This window comes from Ipomoea triloba, chromosome 6, assembly GCF_003576645.1.
Source record: "Ipomoea triloba cultivar NCNSP0323 chromosome 6, ASM357664v1".
NCBI classification, from domain to species: domain Eukaryota; kingdom Viridiplantae; phylum Streptophyta; class Magnoliopsida; order Solanales; family Convolvulaceae; genus Ipomoea; species Ipomoea triloba.
In genome coordinates this window covers 18,381,320-18,399,298 of record NC_044921.1, presented here as the reverse complement: position 1 = coordinate 18,399,298, position 17,979 = coordinate 18,381,320, and the positions used below count along the sequence as shown (strand labels likewise).

The 17,979-nt window shown below is 37.8% G+C and overlaps 1 protein-coding gene and 1 long non-coding RNA gene across 2 annotated transcripts in view; both read right to left on the bottom strand.

The window, feature by feature from the left end:
- Positions 1-395: 395 nt before the first annotated feature.
- LOC116021549 lies at positions 396-885 on the bottom strand. Its single transcript, XR_004099022.1, has 2 exons — positions 735-885; positions 396-628 (listed from the first exon to the last, which is right to left on the bottom strand). It is a non-coding gene; the product is annotated as an uncharacterized LOC116021549 (long non-coding RNA).
- Positions 886-2,743: 1,858 nt separating this feature from the next.
- The window catches only part of LOC116023598 (proteasome activator subunit 4), a 19,657-nt gene continuing 4,421 nt past the window's right edge, over positions 2,744-17,979 (bottom strand). Inside the window, exons 5-35 of the mRNA XM_031264602.1 lie at positions 17,592-17,693; positions 17,343-17,508; positions 16,477-16,593; positions 16,322-16,389; positions 16,124-16,225; positions 15,825-16,041; positions 15,369-15,602; positions 15,165-15,292; positions 14,892-15,009; positions 14,564-14,782; positions 14,330-14,485; positions 13,999-14,075; positions 13,675-13,883; positions 13,343-13,559; positions 13,168-13,247; positions 12,959-13,076; positions 12,707-12,877; positions 11,909-12,077; positions 11,787-11,830; positions 11,650-11,692; positions 11,418-11,563; positions 11,148-11,242; positions 10,057-10,952; positions 8,637-8,918; positions 8,457-8,552; positions 7,515-7,693; positions 6,943-7,024; positions 6,434-6,558; positions 6,078-6,173; positions 3,044-3,197; positions 2,744-2,944 (exon numbers count right to left, since the gene is read on the bottom strand). Of these exons, the coding sequence (XP_031120462.1) occupies positions 2,744-2,944; positions 3,044-3,197; positions 6,078-6,173; positions 6,434-6,558; positions 6,943-7,024; positions 7,515-7,693; positions 8,457-8,552; positions 8,637-8,918; positions 10,057-10,952; positions 11,148-11,242; positions 11,418-11,563; positions 11,650-11,692; positions 11,787-11,830; positions 11,909-12,077; positions 12,707-12,877; positions 12,959-13,076; positions 13,168-13,247; positions 13,343-13,559; positions 13,675-13,883; positions 13,999-14,075; positions 14,330-14,485; positions 14,564-14,782; positions 14,892-15,009; positions 15,165-15,292; positions 15,369-15,602; positions 15,825-16,041; positions 16,124-16,225; positions 16,322-16,389; positions 16,477-16,593; positions 17,343-17,508; positions 17,592-17,693 (5,107 nt within the window). The remainder of the gene's footprint in view (positions 2,945-3,043; positions 3,198-6,077; positions 6,174-6,433; positions 6,559-6,942; positions 7,025-7,514; positions 7,694-8,456; positions 8,553-8,636; positions 8,919-10,056; positions 10,953-11,147; positions 11,243-11,417; positions 11,564-11,649; positions 11,693-11,786; positions 11,831-11,908; positions 12,078-12,706; positions 12,878-12,958; positions 13,077-13,167; positions 13,248-13,342; positions 13,560-13,674; positions 13,884-13,998; positions 14,076-14,329; positions 14,486-14,563; positions 14,783-14,891; positions 15,010-15,164; positions 15,293-15,368; positions 15,603-15,824; positions 16,042-16,123; positions 16,226-16,321; positions 16,390-16,476; positions 16,594-17,342; positions 17,509-17,591; positions 17,694-17,979) is intronic.

The following is a 17,979-nucleotide window of genomic DNA, read 5'->3' as shown; positions in this document are numbered from 1 at the left end:
AAGAATATTAGAACAACAAAAAATAAAATTAATTTTATCATCAAAATTTATTAAACATTAAATACTACACAAAATAATTAAACAATATTAAAGACAAAATTATTATACTATCACAATTTGAAATAAAAATAAACAATAAATATATTTTAAATAAAAACATGACGCATTTAATTAAAGTTAAACACATTTCATAAAACTAATTGAAAGATAATCAAAAAATTAATTAGCAAAACGTAATGTATTCACCTCTATTCTAAATGTTTGACTAACTTTAACGAAGGTGGTGCAAATAGCAGGTTGTTCTACTTACACCACCTATAAAGCTAGCACATCTATCAAAGGTGGTGCAAATAGAATTCTCCAATGGTAGAGATGAGTAGCACTTTTCATAAAAATTAGACTAAAAAGAATCTGCATTTATGAAGGAAAAGTACAGATATAATCAATTAAATTAAATGATCAACAAAGCATTAAATACAATTTCCTAAATTTGTGCGTTTCTCTCTTACAGTAATTCTTTTTGCTCATAATATGAAAATAAAATATTTTTAAAAAACAATAATAATTATAATAACAATACCACATATCAAGCAAAGTACGATGAAGACGAGGATGTATCAGCCAGAACCTGAAGGGAATTGTGAAGTATTGTTAATTTGTAAGTTCCAAAATCAATCCGTCAAAAACTGAGGAAAAAAAAAAAAAAAAAAAAAAAAAAAAAAAAAAAGATGTACCTCAAGCTGCTCTTCGCTGAAGGAATCTTTTTGTATATTCCATGTATCCGCATGAGTTCGCCGGAACTCTGCCACTGCTTTTGTAACAGTAGATTTTACAGGGGATGGTTCCGAAACAAATTGAGCCAGTAGAGTTACATGCCCAGGCAACCAACTGAAAAACACATGGTTCAAATTCAACAATGAATATATGCAAAGCAATAAGGTGTGTGTCAAAACAACAAAAAAAATTGTCTTTCTGTTTCACCCAGAACAACTAGAAGGGTGACTATTTCCTAGTGTGTTCCCAAGGCCGGCTGAAAATGGATTTACTAATGTGCTTCCAGCAGTAAATACACACTAGATGGCTAGATGCTGTCAATTTAACTGAGTGATGATTTGGCAATACAAATAGTTCCCAGAAATCCAACCATGCCAGGTTTGCTACCCCGTTACCTTAGTGCCTAGCTCTCTCTATTGTTCACACTGTTAACAGATACTCCAGCAAAGGGGAATTTCCAATGTTAACTATTGTTCAGTATGATTTATTAACAAGTTTGGATCCACCATCCACATACTGTGACAAACAATTGTTTCATGTGGGAAATTTTAAGCATCATCCCTCTGGGCTATTGACTGGAATAGGCAAAAAAGTAGGGGAGTGGACAAAAATGACCATTTTTAAAATCTTGGACATTTATAGGACTTGTGTTTGTGGTAAAAAGCACAAGACCCAGAGGAGTTTCTTAAATTTATGAAAATCATTTGAAATACAAGAAATTACTTGCATTTCTCATATTTATATGACAAATGCAAGTACGGTGTTTCTCGTTGCATCATACATAGGAAGCTACTTGCATTTGTGTACGATATAAAATACTTCAGTTCAAACTTACCGGTACTTCCAAGACCCGCTTCCACCATCTACTCCTTCGGCGACCACCCGAGCCACCTCAATCGTTTATGTACTCCTCTTCCGAAACCTGTTTTGAGCCACAGTGCCTACACGAAAGCCGCCGCTTTGAAATCCGAGCAACTGATGTTGCACAACCGCAAGAACACAAGCTTCAGGTGACGTTGAACAACGTCCTCCATCCAGGCAAGCTGAAAATCGCCATTGTGGGGTTCGGAAACTTTGGCCAATTCCTCACCAAGGCTTTCATCAGTCAGGGGCATACCGTTCTGGCCCATTCCCAAACCAATTACTCTCTGAAAGCTCACTCCATCAGCGCCAACCCCCATGACCACTGTGAGCAACACCCCGATGTCATCCTTCTTTGCACTTCCATCATCTCCACCGAGTTGGTGCTCCGCTCCCTCCCGATTCAACACCTCAAGCGAAACACACTCTTCGTTGACGTATTATGGGTGAAGGAATTCCCAAAGAACATATTTCTCCATCTTTTGTCGCCCCATTTTGATATCCTCTGTTGAACCCACCTCATGTTTGGCCTCGAAAGCGACAAAGGTAGCTAGAAAGGACTCTGCTCGTACGAACTGCGTTTCTCGTATTTCATGTCATACATAAGAAACGCAAGTTGCACTCGCAAGTCCTTTCCAACTATCTTTGCCGCTTTCGGGGCCGAACATGGGGTGGGTGTAGAAGAATCAAAATGGGGCAGCAAAAGCTAGAGAAATATATTCTTTGGGAATTCCTTCACCCATAATACGTCAACGAAGAGTGTGTTCCGCTTAAGATGTTGAATCGGGAAGCACCAGCTCAGTGGAGATGATGGAATTCCAGAGAAATATGACGTTAGGGTGCTGCTCGCAGAGGTCATGGGGGTCAGCGTGGAAGGAGGCACTGAGGGAGTGAGCTTCCAGAGAGTAATTGGTTCAGGAATCGGCCAGAACAGTATGCCCTTGGCGGACGAAAGCCTTGGTGAGGAATTGACCGAAGTTCCCGAACCCCACGATGGGGATTTTCAACTTGCCTAGATGGAAGACGTTGTTCAACGCCACCTGAAGCTTGCGTTCTTGTAGCTGCGCAACATCAGTTGCCCGGATTTTGAAGCAGCAACGGCTTTCGTCTAGGCGTTGTGGCCACAAAACGGTGTTTCGGTCTTTCGGAAGAAAAGTGCAAAAACGGTTGAGGTGGCTTGGGTGGTCGCTGGAGGAGAAGAAGATGGTGGAGCGGGTCTTGGAATTACCGGCGACGGCCAATGGCAGTAAGGTTGAACTGAGGTGTTTTGTATCTCGTACGACAATCGCAAGTCCCAAAGGAGTTTTTCCTATTGTTAGAAATAGAAAAACAACACTCTTTGTATTTTATTCACACACAATCNAGGAAAAAAAAAAAAAAAAAAAAGAAGAAAAAAAAAAAGATGTACCTCAAGCTGCTCTTCGCTGAAGGAATCTTTTTGTATATTCCATGTATCCGCATGAGTTCGCCGGAACTCTGCCACTGCTTTTGTAACAGTAGATTTTACAGGGGATGGTTCCGAAACAAATTGAGCCAGTAGAGTTACATGCCCAGGCAACCAACTGAAAAACACATGGTTCAAATTCAACAATGAATATATGCAAAGCAATAAGGTGTGTGTCAAAACAACAAAAAAAATTGTCTTTCTGTTTCACCCAGAACAACTAGAAGGGTGACTATTTCCTAGTGTGTTCCCAAGGCCGGCTGAAAATGGATTTACTAATGTGCTTCCAGCAGTAAATACACACTAGATGGCTAGATGCTGTCAATTTAACTGAGTGATGATTTGGCAATACAAATAGTTCCCAGAAATCCAACCATGCCAGGTTTGCTACCCCGTTACCTTAGTGCCTAGCTCTCTCTATTGTTCACACTGTTAACAGATACTCCAGCAAAGGGGAATTTCCAATGTTAACTATTGTTCAGTATGATTTATTAACAAGTTTGGATCCACCATCCACATACTGTGACAAACAATTGTTTCATGTGGGAAATTTTAAGCATCATCCCTCTGGGCTATTGACTGGAATAGGCAAAAAAGTAGGGGAGTGGACAAAAATGACCATTTTTAAAATCTTGGACATTTATAGGACTTGTGTTTGTGGTAAAAAGCACAAGACCCAGAGGAGTTTCTTAAATTTATGAAAATCATTTGAAATACAAGAAATTACTTGCATTTCTCATATTTATATGACAAATGCAAGTACGGTGTTTCTCGTTGCATCATACATAGGAAGCTACTTGCATTTGTGTACGATATAAAATACTTCAGTTCAAACTTACCGGTACTTCCAAGACCCGCTTCCACCATCTACTCCTTCGGCGACCACCCGAGCCACCTCAATCGTTTATGTACTCCTCTTCCGAAACCTGTTTTGAGCCACAGTGCCTACACGAAAGCCGCCGCTTTGAAATCCGAGCAACTGATGTTGCACAACCGCAAGAACACAAGCTTCAGGTGACGTTGAACAACGTCCTCCATCCAGGCAAGCTGAAAATCGCCATTGTGGGGTTCGGAAACTTTGGCCAATTCCTCACCAAGGCTTTCATCAGTCAGGGGCATACCGTTCTGGCCCATTCCCAAACCAATTACTCTCTGAAAGCTCACTCCATCAGCGCCAACCCCCATGACCACTGTGAGCAACACCCCGATGTCATCCTTCTTTGCACTTCCATCATCTCCACCGAGTTGGTGCTCCGCTCCCTCCCGATTCAACACCTCAAGCGAAACACACTCTTCGTTGACGTATTATGGGTGAAGGAATTCCCAAAGAACATATTTCTCCATCTTTTGTCGCCCCATTTTGATATCCTCTGTTGAACCCACCTCATGTTTGGCCTCGAAAGCGACAAAGGTAGCTAGAAAGGACTCTGCTCGTACGAACTGCGTTTCTCGTATTTCATGTCATACATAAGAAACGCAAGTTGCACTCGCAAGTCCTTTCCAACTATCTTTGCCGCTTTCGGGGCCGAACATGGGGTGGGTGTAGAAGAATCAAAATGGGGCAGCAAAAGCTAGAGAAATATATTCTTTGGGAATTCCTTCACCCATAATACGTCAACGAAGAGTGTGTTCCGCTTAAGATGTTGAATCGGGAAGCACCAGCTCAGTGGAGATGATGGAATTCCAGAGAAATATGACGTTAGGGTGCTGCTCGCAGAGGTCATGGGGGTCAGCGTGGAAGGAGGCACTGAGGGAGTGAGCTTCCAGAGAGTAATTGGTTCAGGAATCGGCCAGAACAGTATGCCCTTGGCGGACGAAAGCCTTGGTGAGGAATTGACCGAAGTTCCCGAACCCCACGATGGGGATTTTCAACTTGCCTAGATGGAAGACGTTGTTCAACGCCACCTGAAGCTTGCGTTCTTGTAGCTGCGCAACATCAGTTGCCCGGATTTTGAAGCAGCAACGGCTTTCGTCTAGGCGTTGTGGCCACAAAACGGTGTTTCGGTCTTTCGGAAGAAAAGTGCAAAAACGGTTGAGGTGGCTTGGGTGGTCGCTGGAGGAGAAGAAGATGGTGGAGCGGGTCTTGGAATTACCGGCGACGGCCAATGGCAGTAAGGTTGAACTGAGGTGTTTTGTATCTCGTACGACAATCGCAAGTCCCAAAGGAGTTTTTCCTATTGTTAGAAATAGAAAAACAACACTCTTTGTATTTTATTCACACACAATCACACTTCACTGTCTGCTTCTCACATTCTCACGGCTTCAATACATTCTTTCTTACACACTTAACTGCTTCTTACACTCTCTGCACACATCTATTTATACATACAGAACTAGCCTATTCATCTGCTAGTCAACCAATTTAGACCAACTAGCATTCTACCCATTTAAACCAACATTACAACTAACCTCTAACTAACGTTCTACTAACACTCCCCTCAAGTTGGAGCATAGATATCAATCATGCCCAAACCTAGCCTATTCATCTGCTAGTCAACCTATTTAGACCAACTAACATTGCAACTAACCTCTAACTTACGTTCTACCAACACCTATAAATGTCCAAGATTTAAAAAATGCCCATTTTGTCCACTCAATAGCCCTATCCCCATTTCGATATCCTCTGCACCCACCCCATGTTCGGCCCTGAAAGCGGCAAAGACAGCTGGAAAGGACTTGCAAGTGTTACTTGCGTTTCTTATGTATGACGTGAAATACGAGAACGACTTGCGTTTGTCGTATAAATACGAGAAACACAAGTACGACTTGCGTGAAAGCAAAAAAATGATTTTCATAAATTTAAGGAACTCCTTTGGGACTTGCGTTTTTTACCACAAACACAAGTACCAAAGGAGTTTTTATTATAACTGTCCGAGATTTAAAAATTGCTCTTTTTTGTCCACTGCCCTACTTTTTTGCCTATTCTAGTCAATCCCTACTGAGACATTAGATGTTTCTTTTGAACTTTGAAATATGGCTATATACAATTTGGACATACCTGGGCATGTCGTAAGGGACTGATAACACACAAGCTGCCAGAGCAAGTATCTGACCATGTATGGATGCTACAGACTGTCCTGATGATTTCAGGCTTCTGCAAATAGAGAATGCAATTTTGGATTAAGATAACATGCAAGATCACCATCACATTAGAAATATGAAAGCATGCAGTTCAAGTTAAGATCTCAACACCATCCCTATCTCTTGGAAGAGAACTAGTCAAAGTGATGCTACATAGACCAATCTAATAAATCATGTTCAGGTAGACACTCTGCCATGGTCCATTTAGCAAAGTTGATTTTATGAAAAAGTGAAAAAGATACACTCCAAATTAAAATAAAATTAAAATCTGACCTATGCTTTCTTTTCTTCTGAATGATGCTTGCTTGCTCAAATGCTCTACAGCGGAAGTCAGTGGCTAGATCTTCATCCCCTCCTTTCATTAGGCCAGCCAAAACTGCTGCAGCATGTTCTCGTACCTGAAATTATCACAATATTAGATTTCATTGAATTCATCATCTAAAACTTTTGTTATAAGACTTATTTGTTTGTTACATGGTCTGGGTCACCATGGCTCAGTGGAAAAACTTGTTTGTTTTAAACATTCACAGAATGCTTTATTTTCAATATGTTTGAGTTTGTGTGGCTCTCTTCTGTAACCAGTTAATAAGAAGATAGGCTGTATTCCACAAGACACATCTCCTCCCCCCTTCACCCTTTTATAGATCACTGCAACTACATTACCTAAAAGATTCAGGTCTAGCAATTCAATTAATAAGGCATGAACCTATTAACATGAGGTGTTTGATGTATTATATCTTTGTAATAAAAGATTCAAAGATATGTTGTAATTAATAACTTGCCTCAACTTGGTTGTCTGTGAGTAGCCTCTCAACAGTTCCCCAGATTTTTTGTTTCTCCACCTTAGAGAGGACAAAAGTATGCCTGAAAAGAGACAACAAAGCATGTCAGGAATGTTAAATCTCTATCCCAACATCATACCAAAATAATAATAATAATGATAAGGTCTGTATTGATGTAATCAGTCTTTTATGGTATGATCCATGCTTAATTCTAACCCTCTCCTCTCCCATCACTTATATGCCCAATCAGTGGATCCACAACTCTATATTTAACATGTCCTAACCATCTAAATCTATTTTCTCTAATTTGTCCAACATAAGCACCGCTTGTGATAATATCATTTATATAATAGTCCTTTCTTGTATTTCCAGCATCCATCATTGCATTATCAAATATCTGCATAGTTATAGCCATCTTATAAAATGAATACAGGAAGGGGGGTTGAGCTTTGTCTCATCATTTAATGTGGATGGATAACTACACAAGATCCCTCTTCTCCATTTCAAAAAGTAAAACTTGAATAGAGCTGTCAAAAATTGTGCAAAAGTAAACCCAATAAGAAATACTATACCTGTACATGAAACTTCGCAAAAAGGTTAATGTAGCTGATCTGGTACGCCAATTTGGATCACTCGCTGAAGTAAGAATGGCAGATACAGCCTTCTGTAGATGGGATTCCAAGATAAGTCTCCATTTCAGCAATTCAAAAGCTGCTTTGGCCAGAGTAGAAAGATCTTTATTTGACGTTTCCTTCAACAAATCAAACACAAAAGTTTAAGTCAAGCCCAAACCCATCAGTATTGGAGCCACACAAAATAAAATGAATAATGCTAACATATTATAGAAATAGACCTATCAATATAGTTCCATCTATCATAATAGTAGAAACAAATTATTTGGATATAATATAACTAAGAGTCTAAGACAGCACATAATCTATAGCTTTAGACTCCTTATTGCAATTTTCCAGATCTTATCTCAAATCTACTTCTTAGCAGCCCAAAAACCTGTCCAATGCCAATGAACTGAAATGGGAAAACCAAATACAAGGGTCCATGGCATAGATGTCAAAAATATCTAGCAAGTGAAAATAGCAATGATTTAAAAATTGATGAATGCCTAAAATCTCAGAAGCGTCTTGCTACATAGACTTTGAAATGAAGACATTTCAACAAATAAATATTTCCATTTGAACAAAATGCATCCAAATGAGATCAACCTTTAGCTTAATTTCATCATCTTGAGGCCAAGGAATTATTTTAAAAGGGTTTTTTTTTTTTTTAAAAAAAAATAGTTCAATCTCCTATCATTTTATCCCTCTAAGTGGATAAAGGAGCATTATATAATCACATAATCAACTATAAAAGCAATCGGCAATCCTATACATTTGCAAATGCCAAAATCAAAAAGAAATTTGCAATATGATCCAGAACATTGGATCTTACTATCAAGTTCTTTATGGTCTGCTGACCTTCAGTAACATAGGAATTATATAAAATTCCACTTTACATACCTGTAGAGAGATTACAGGATAGAGCAGACCAACAAGAACATCTAGCAGAACTGAAGACCTTCCTGACTTTAAAGAAGAGATGATGAAATGAAATAACTGCACATAAAACAGAAGAAGTAAATATAAAAAGTGGTTGAAAGAGGAAGAAATATTAATCAAACAGTTTTCTTGAATCTATACCGTCTCCATCCATTTAGCATCATCTTTAGATTGGTCATTTGACGTTCCATTTTCAGAAACCTTATCTGTTGAGTTATCAGCAACATCTGACTGGCTAGACTTCTGGATATTCAACACGAGCTCCGAAGCTCGGTCAATTAAATATTGATCCCAATGCCCTGTCTCCAAGTTTTCGTGCAGGTCACCAATTTGTGTCTCATGGGACTGGACTTGATTACACAACTGATTAAGTCTAATGTTTGAGCATAACACTGAAAGAGTTAAGCCAATTGATTCCCTGACCTGTTAAACACACATAGGCAGCAATATTTAACCACAATATCAAGAAGCAATACAGCACAATGTTGTAGAAGAATTAGCAAGAAAACTATGACCACATAAATCCTGCTCTTTTTTACCATTTAAAAAAAAAATTGCACTGTTTCAAAGGAAATAAATTTCCTATGGTCCTAGAGCTATAAGTCTATAACAGCACAAGTGGGATTATACAAACACATAAAATGAAAATTAAATGAGTTGAAGACAATAAACAAATGTATATATCCCCTCTAAAGACCTAAACTCTTTCGATCAAGTGAAGTCATGCAATTCAATATGTTATTGAAGCAAGTAGTGTGAATTTCACTGCCACCTGTCCTTATGGTCATCACTAATCTTATCTTATAGGTTCATAAGTCTGTATGAATATATCTCTATTAAAAATAGAACCTCCTTCCGCAAAAGTAACTACAAAATAATAGTGTTCTTTTAATAGGATTAAACATTGAGGAGCAGAGGACTGAATGCAAGCTTAAAGAAGACATGTCCACACTGTGTAATGAAGGAAGCTGCCTCAACAAGTAAGAAATGCAACACATTGACATGTATTCAAGATTAAGTTGGATCATAGACTGCCAGAAGTGGAAAGCTTCTTATGAAGGGAGGAAAGATACTGTTCATATGTAAACAAAACTGATGCAACAAGTACAAAACTCACATTGGGCAGAGTTACACTGAGGACACTGTTAGTTTGAAGTTCATAAACCGCTTTGCCTCGGTTGTATGTAAACCACCCCTTCACCCCCTAAAGTGGTAAAGAAGGACTCTTTGGGGTCTAATTTTCTTTCTATCTCACAGTACAAAAAACAGGAAGGGGTGGTTCTTTCATTGCTTTGACTTTGAGAAGAGAATCGTTGGTTTAACTGACGAACTACGTGGGAAATATGAGTTGAGAGGTGCATGATATTATAATTTTCTTAGTAGCATATGGCCAAGAGCAAAGTCGGAATAAATATATATGAGGAAACAGAACATGAAGAATAATTATATAGTACACATTTACACAACAAAATGCATTGTCTGATTCAAGCCAGGAAAAGAATAAAAGATAATGTGCTTAGATTCCAGATTTTAGCCTATATATGACAGGTAGAATACTTACTTGTGGAGATGAATGACTCATATTCCCAATCAACTCTTTAAGAAGCTTATTATGAAGCTCTATTTCAGCTACTGGCATTCTAGGCGGGGATAATTCTATTAGCGCAGCTGAAAGAAAAGTATAGCGCTTGGTAATAACAGTAGTACTAACTGCTTCAGGAAAAGGGTTCATTAGACAGTCCATGACTTTCTGCCTTAAAAGAGGAACCTTTGTTCCATATTTTCCCTTTCCAGTAACTGCATAACGAATACAAGCTGCCCACTCTGGTATAGATTCCACAGATGGTGAATGAATAATATTCTGCAGATGGACCATCAACCAACTGTCCCATGCTTCTGAAACACCATGGACATCAGAATGCAGCACACCAGCCAATGCTTCAGCAGCAACACACTGTTTAGTCCTCTCTGTGGCATTTAAATATTCTTGCAGTGCATTTTTTAGAGCCAGTAACACAGGCATGCCGCATTCTTGCATTAACCTTTTAAAGATTCGAGCGAAGCTTGAGTAAAAGGTATCATTTCCCAATAAAGATATCCAGTTAGGGGTACGGGGCCATGATGAAGAAAATTCAAAATAGAATCGAGTGATGGATTTGTCTGCGAAGCTCTGGAATGAAGAATTTCCATGACCTCCTTTGGAAGATGCACCATCTGTATCAATTATATGAATATGAGAAAGACTGTTTAAAGTCTCATCAAAAAACCCTTCTTCTTGGAAGATACTACTTAATGCTCCTTCAAGAGAAGACTCGGTATTTCTGTGTAAATCAGTAGAGAGAACAGTCCGGTCCTCAGACAGTTTGTAAGGTGATTCCTTTAACAGTGTATTTAGAGCAGATATTGCTAGTATTCTTGTCTGTGGCAGTTGACTCTTCAGATTTTTTAAGAAATGACCTGACAATAGTTGAAACACAGCATGTCACATTTGGGAATCTACAGAAAAATTATATGTACAAGTGACATGCTACTCAATTTCAGGTAGCAAAGTATGAATTTAATCTTGGCATTTTAATAAATAGCATCAGAATGATTCAAAGACAATAACTGTGGGATCTTTAAACTTGAGTCCTAAGCACCCTCTTCACTTACCAGCAGTTTCACTGAGAATTTTAGATGATGAGTTTGGGTCATTCCTAGAAGCCATCGCTAACAGAAGCAAAACTCTGTTAGCCATCAGATTATACCTGAGAGTGGAGAAATCTAGTCAGTCAGTATTTTCAAGTCATAAATGCCAGCATAAATGTGATTGAGAAAGCAGAATGAAAGCTTGCTCATGCATCATCTACTTGTTACTCATTCTCCCGGCAGAAATTAGTAAGTTACATACACTAAAATAGCCACAAAATAAAGCATCATTACCGCCAGTGCAAGTTGGTGCTTTCAAAACTCATAGAGCCAATCTCAGAAACCAAGACTGCAAAATCGGTCTCATCTGAATGATTGCCTGATGTTCTGAACATGTTTCTAGATACTCCCGCAAAATGAATGTTGTACTTGACAAAAAGCTGTTGTTATTTAAGAATATTTGTCATATGTAACATGAAGAAAATGGATAGAAAAGCAAATATTGAACTGTAGAGGAATACCTCACCTCATTGATTGCTTTCTGAGCTTTTAATGACTCATGATGAGAGCTTTAAGGAATAAAACAGTTAGATACATGGTATGACTAATTCTGCAACTGAAGAATCACAATCTAAATGGATGCAGCATCAAAATAATCTTTACCTTGAAAGAATTCCAAGAAGAAATGAAGAAAGTGCCTTTGTATCCTGGATTGACAGACAACAAATTAAGTGTCAGAAAATTCACTTTTAAATCTTAATGGATTTAGTCCAGATGATGAATACCATTGTCAAACATTTAAGAACAGTTTGTGTTGCAAGGACTGCACAAGAACCTAACACTGCATATTCAGGTGAGCTTGGATTCCTCAAATTTTCACTGAGAGTGAGCACACACTTCGGGATAGTAAATGGCCATCTTTTCATCATCTTCAGAAGAGATTTTCCGGCGATTCTGATGACATATGAAATGTAATATATGAGAAACAGAAAATCTTAACAAAAAGAAGAGAAGTTTTCTTCTTCTTTTTTTCCCTGGGTGGGCAAGGTAGGAGGTCAGTGGAGGGGTAATCAGCATTCAACAACAAAAACAATGTAGAACTACATAATGACAACAATAATTAAAAGAACTACTTATTTAAAAAATGAAAAGAACAAATGCTTATAAAAAAAAATTGAAAAAAAAGTAGCATTTATAAGATAAATGAAATAGACTAAATGATAAGGAAAATGCATAATGCATACAAATTTTTTAGGCATATATGTTCATAGCGTCATAGCGAATCTTACGTTTCTCATTACATGGCTACAAAACATACTATTTGAATTATTTTCAATCAATAAATCACAATCATGGACAACAGTACATGTCAAAAGTACTCAACTTTAGTAATATAAGTAACATCGAGCAATATTATCAAACAGAAATTCTCCTAAGAATGATTCTCCAGGAAAATTCTAAAAGATGAAGACTGCAAAAGAGAGAGAGAGAGAGAGAGAGAGAGAGAGGGAAAAAAACTACAAATAATGCTTTTAGCTCTGCATGTATATATCCATAAGGTTTATTCAGTAATATAGACTTACGCACGGACTGTTTCATAGCTATGTAAAGAGAGAGTAAGAAGATCATCCATCAAAAGTATCACACAGTCAGATGGAGACAGATTCGCCTTCATCCGGAAAAGATGATATGACGACTGTGAAGCTCTCCAAGTACTATGCATATATGCTTTGTCAATAAGTGCCCATCTAGATCTGCATAAAGAGTACATCAATCCAAATCCTGTGAGTTTGGCCAATCACTCTGTGTCATACAAAGATATATGGAAATTTTACCTTCTTTTGCCTTTAGAATGAGATGACACAATGAAATTAACTGGAGGTTCTACAATGGCAGCAGATTCCAGTTTCCAGGCCTGTCGGTGATTTGACCACTCATCATATTCTGAACTCCCTATTTGTTTAGTCAAAGAGGAAAAATGGGAAAACAAAATATTAATTACAAATGAATAGTAAGGAAAACCATTATAAAGAAGTGCACTTACCATAATTTCCTAAAGAATCCATTATACGAATGAGAAGCAATAACAAAATGCTATCGTCAGACTTTTCCTCCAGTAAGTATCTGGCAAGAGTGGAACAATACTAAGATTTAGCATGCTATGACTAAAAGGAAAAAGGAAATAAATAAATAAAAGGAGGGAAAGGATAGATAAATACAGGCAAGCTGAATGAATAACATCAGTGGCTTTCTCTCGCAGTTCAGCACTGCCAACACATGAACCTGTTGCTCCAGCAATCAAGAAAGGAATATGACCTTGCTCTTCAACCACCCCATTCTTGCAGGATGGCTTAAAATCGGGTAAACATGACAAAACCCCTTGTAATGAAGAATCAATGCGCAGAAGAGTCACTTTCAAGTGTTCTTTCTCATTTCCTGAGTATCAAGTAGCAAACAAACATCAGAGAAAACGACTTTAATGTCAAAACGCTATGGAGTACAACTGTGCATGGATAGTCTATTGTTACTGAAGGACTTTATTCTACCTTACCTGGATCAGAATGGATTTTGGATTTGCATATCCTTGAAAGGTCATCTAAAGCAGAATCGAAATGCAGACTTAACAGTTCATTTGCAAATTGAATCTCTTCCTTACAAGGGAGATGCCACCTGGGGGCCATCCATTGTTTATCATTTGCAAAATCTTTTGTACTGATCCACTCCTCCAATGTTGGGGCAGCCGAATGATGCAAAAGACACCTGATCACCCCAAAAAATTTTAACCATATGAGAAGAGGAACAAGAATCACATGAAATATTTAAAAACAACATGATGATTGTAAACCAATAAATTGACAAGTTGAACCAAACATACTTGTATTGATCAATGGGATAATAAAGAACCAGACTTCCAAGGAGAGATCGGAGAACATGATCACCTGCCCCATTAACCTGCCAAAGAAGATTTTTATTGCCAGTATAATAATATCAATTGAAGACCAAGATTGGCATAGGTACAAAGACTAAAATTTTATCTCCTTCATAAAGTATTCAGTTGTAGCTATATACCCAAGGGCTTCTCATGTAAAAGGAGTTCTTTTTTTTCTTACAATTTAACTTCATAGACGAAAAAGCAGATCATATCAATTTCAATTATTTTCCAATCTTTTAAAAGAATATTAAACTGAGAATGGTGAAAACAAAACCTTCCAAGATGGAGAATCAAAGGCACAAGCAATAGCTTCTTTGAACTCGTCTTTGTAGCGAAGAAGTGCAGGGCCTGCATAACTGATTGCTATAGATAATACTTTCAACTGATATTCAATTGCCGTTTCAAGAGCTGGAGAGAGCGTGGGCTTTGCCTAGAAAAGAACTAAACAATCAAGACAGAATACAAGCGAACCTTGAAGAAAATGACATAGGCATTAGTAGGAATGAACCTTGCTTAGTTTAGAAGCATCAAAAGTCCCTCTTCCTCCAAACCCTGTAACAGGTGTTCCTTTCAATGACAATAAAGCAGAATCCAACATTGGTTTGACGAGATGAGCAACTGCCTCCTCTGGATTAGGATGAACAGAAGCACAACAAAGCAGTCCAACCTCAGCAATTGCCCCAGGAAGGATATTTGTGGTAACAAATTTGGAAATTTTTTTAAGGGCCTGTTGAATTAGGTATTAGTTCACAAGAAAATATTCACATTGGCCAAAATCACAAATGAATTCACAATTGTAATACACACACACACATTTCAAATTTCAGAATGGAAACCTGTTTATAAAGTGATCCTGAAAGTCTCCCCATCAATATTTCTAACATGCAGAAATAGTATGGGCCATCCTCAACCAAGAAAGTTCCTGAAGTTGCAGGAGAATGAAGACCTTCATTCCTGCAGCATCATTGAGCATATCAGTATTAACTACATGGAAACTAATTTCTACAGAACTTCAATACATATATCAATATCTGAAATAATTACAACAAGTACAGTAAATAGCAAAGTCGGAAATAATAAAAGGGAAAAGCATCTAGTTCTACACTTACACAACACTGCTAGGTTCCAAATGTTGAAGCAAAGAGAACAAGCGGCAAAAGAACTCATCAAGCCATTCAGAAAAGTGAAATGCTGGCATAAGAGACGACTCATCCACAGCATCTTCCAAAGTAGCCATCTGCAAATGCCAGACAATTGTGTGATATTCATCTGAAAGGATGTTCAGCTGGTATCTCTTAAAGTTCAATACTTACACTGGAGAATAAGGAACCAATAAGTTGCATTGTTGCCAAGGTTTTCGGTGGATCATTGGCATCCATCCCAAGCAATGCATTTGATAAGGAAATCATCAGAAGGTCAACATATGAACCACCATGATCAACACCATCCAAATCCATGGGGGATGTAGATAAGGCTGTGAGGAACAAAGATCGTGCAGAAAATGCTACTGACATCACAGCACTCTTCAACTGGTGGGTGGCTGTCATCTATTCCAATAATTTTTATACAAATTGGAAAAAGAAAAACAATAAGTATAGTAAGAAAGAAAAAACGTAAAAAAGATGATCTTCCTTCTCAGCCAAACAGTGTTATTTAGCCTTAAAAAATGGAGTGAGAATAACTTGAATGAAATAAGAGTATCCATCCATGAATATTCAAAGATTTGGGCTGATATGTCTTACTATCTTAGTGCCTCCAAGAGAACTTACCGTCTCTAAGGCCATATGAAACCGAGATGCTAAAAATGGAAGAACCAAGGATGGCTCCACATATGACAGAATAGAAGTCGCAGCAGCAACTGTTTCTGAAAGATGTTCATTTTTGCTATATTGACCGCGATCAATTAGCCTCAAGATGCTACTGACAAAGGAAGCCCTGTCCACTTGCCCCAGGAAGAGTTCAGACTGTTCACCTTTATCTTTTCTCCTAAACCAAAAGTTTCAATCAAATGGTAGCAGCATGTGCAGCATCAAATTTAGAATTCTTGTCAGGGATACATGATTCTTACTGTTGCTCACGTTGCAACCGTTTCTGAAACGTAGTTACCAAGTAGAACAAAAATCTTTCAAGGGAATATGTCCAGCGGCCACCATTGGAAGGGTGGTAATACCTAAAAAATGAAATGATGACTTATAGAGACATATATCATTAATAAAAAGCAATTTGACAGAGAAGAGCAGGAGCAATGAAAATTCAGAAAACAAACTGTTCCAAGAGGTTGACCAATTTCTCAAAATACTGTTGTGCTGAACCTCCAGGTCTTAGTAGATAAACCTGCATTGATGTTAATAGAAACAACAAAAGGGTCATTTTGGAAACATGATAATGGAATCCACCTGGGACTTTCTGAGAAAACCTTACAATTGATTTAGCTATGGCCTTTGATGGAGTGATTGTTCTATTTGAGAACAAGAATCTAGTGTTTCTGGGAACATCCACAGAAAATGGATTAGACCCACCCCCATTTGCCACAGGAACCTGTCAATTGAACATAAATTACACAGTATGCATTACATGATAAATAAAAAGTTATCCAGACCTCCTAACAATGGTGTTGGATGCTTAAACTATCCCAAGAATAGGGGAAAGAAGAAGGCCATGATATATAGCCTGCTATGCCTAATCATAGATGTGCATGACTTCTGATCAAAGAGTGAAAATAAAAAGAGATAATATCAAATTGTAGAAGTCCACATTTTTTAGAATGTTTCAATGCCACAGAATAATTGCTTCCTGCAATTGTCAGAATTAAGGAAAAACTACCGCTTACATTTTTAGTGTATAGCTTTTGGGATAACTAATGAGGAACAATTTCTATTACTGCTCCATCTGTTACAGATGTAGGCAACAATAGAAGCATAATCACATAATTTATTGTTTCTTAGTTGCCATGGGTAACCAAGCTGAAAAGGATCCTTCTGGGTTCTCGACTATGGTTATAATGAAAGCAAAACCAATCATTTAAACTACCCTATATGGCATACAGAAAAGCCCTCAAAAATAATAGAAGTAATGCCATGCTTTAGTAAAAAAGATAAGCATATCCTTCTTCCATAAGAACATATTTGAGTACTTCTAAGTAGTGACATCAGTGAGAAACATCATATCCATGTAAAACATGAGAATAATACAAACAATTTCACCTCTATTCAGATGTGGAAAATAATTTGATCAACACAACACCTGCCACTTGGAGTTTAAATTATCTTTGCATGGCATGCACCTACCTCAAACATATTCAAGTATCTGTTGAAAAAATTTGACAAGAATGTTTCCCAATCAATATTGTTGTAGTTCTTTATGACACGAGCTGTAACAGAGGCCCATTGGCTGTTCCAAAACTGGGAATTTGGTATAGAGTCCCAGTGGTCTAGGCATGATCTAATCCAATCACTGTCATGAATTCAAAATAAAATTAATTGGTTGAAGCATGCAGGGCAAAGAGAAATATCATTTGAAAAACACTAGTATCTTACTCAGAGAAGAAGTCTTCATTGTCCATGTTTGTTGGTAGGAATAATCGTACAAAACCAGAACCTTCAAAAGCCGAGTTATGCCATGGATTTTCCAATAGGGATCTGCAAATTAGATTCATCAATGAAGTGAAGCAAAATCATTGCAGTATTAAACAGTGACCTATTGCATTTGAGATATGCATATCATAATGCAGAATAGTCACTAGATAGTATTACAGGTGAATAAATTAAGAGGGAATCATGAAATAACTCCTAAAAGAAGAAGAAGAAAGAGAAACAAACATCTTAGATTTCTTGGGGAAAAAATATGCATAAAAAATGAGAAACTATGTGCTAGTAAGACAGGGTAACTGCATTTTAAACAGTACTCCCCCCCCCCCCCCCCCCC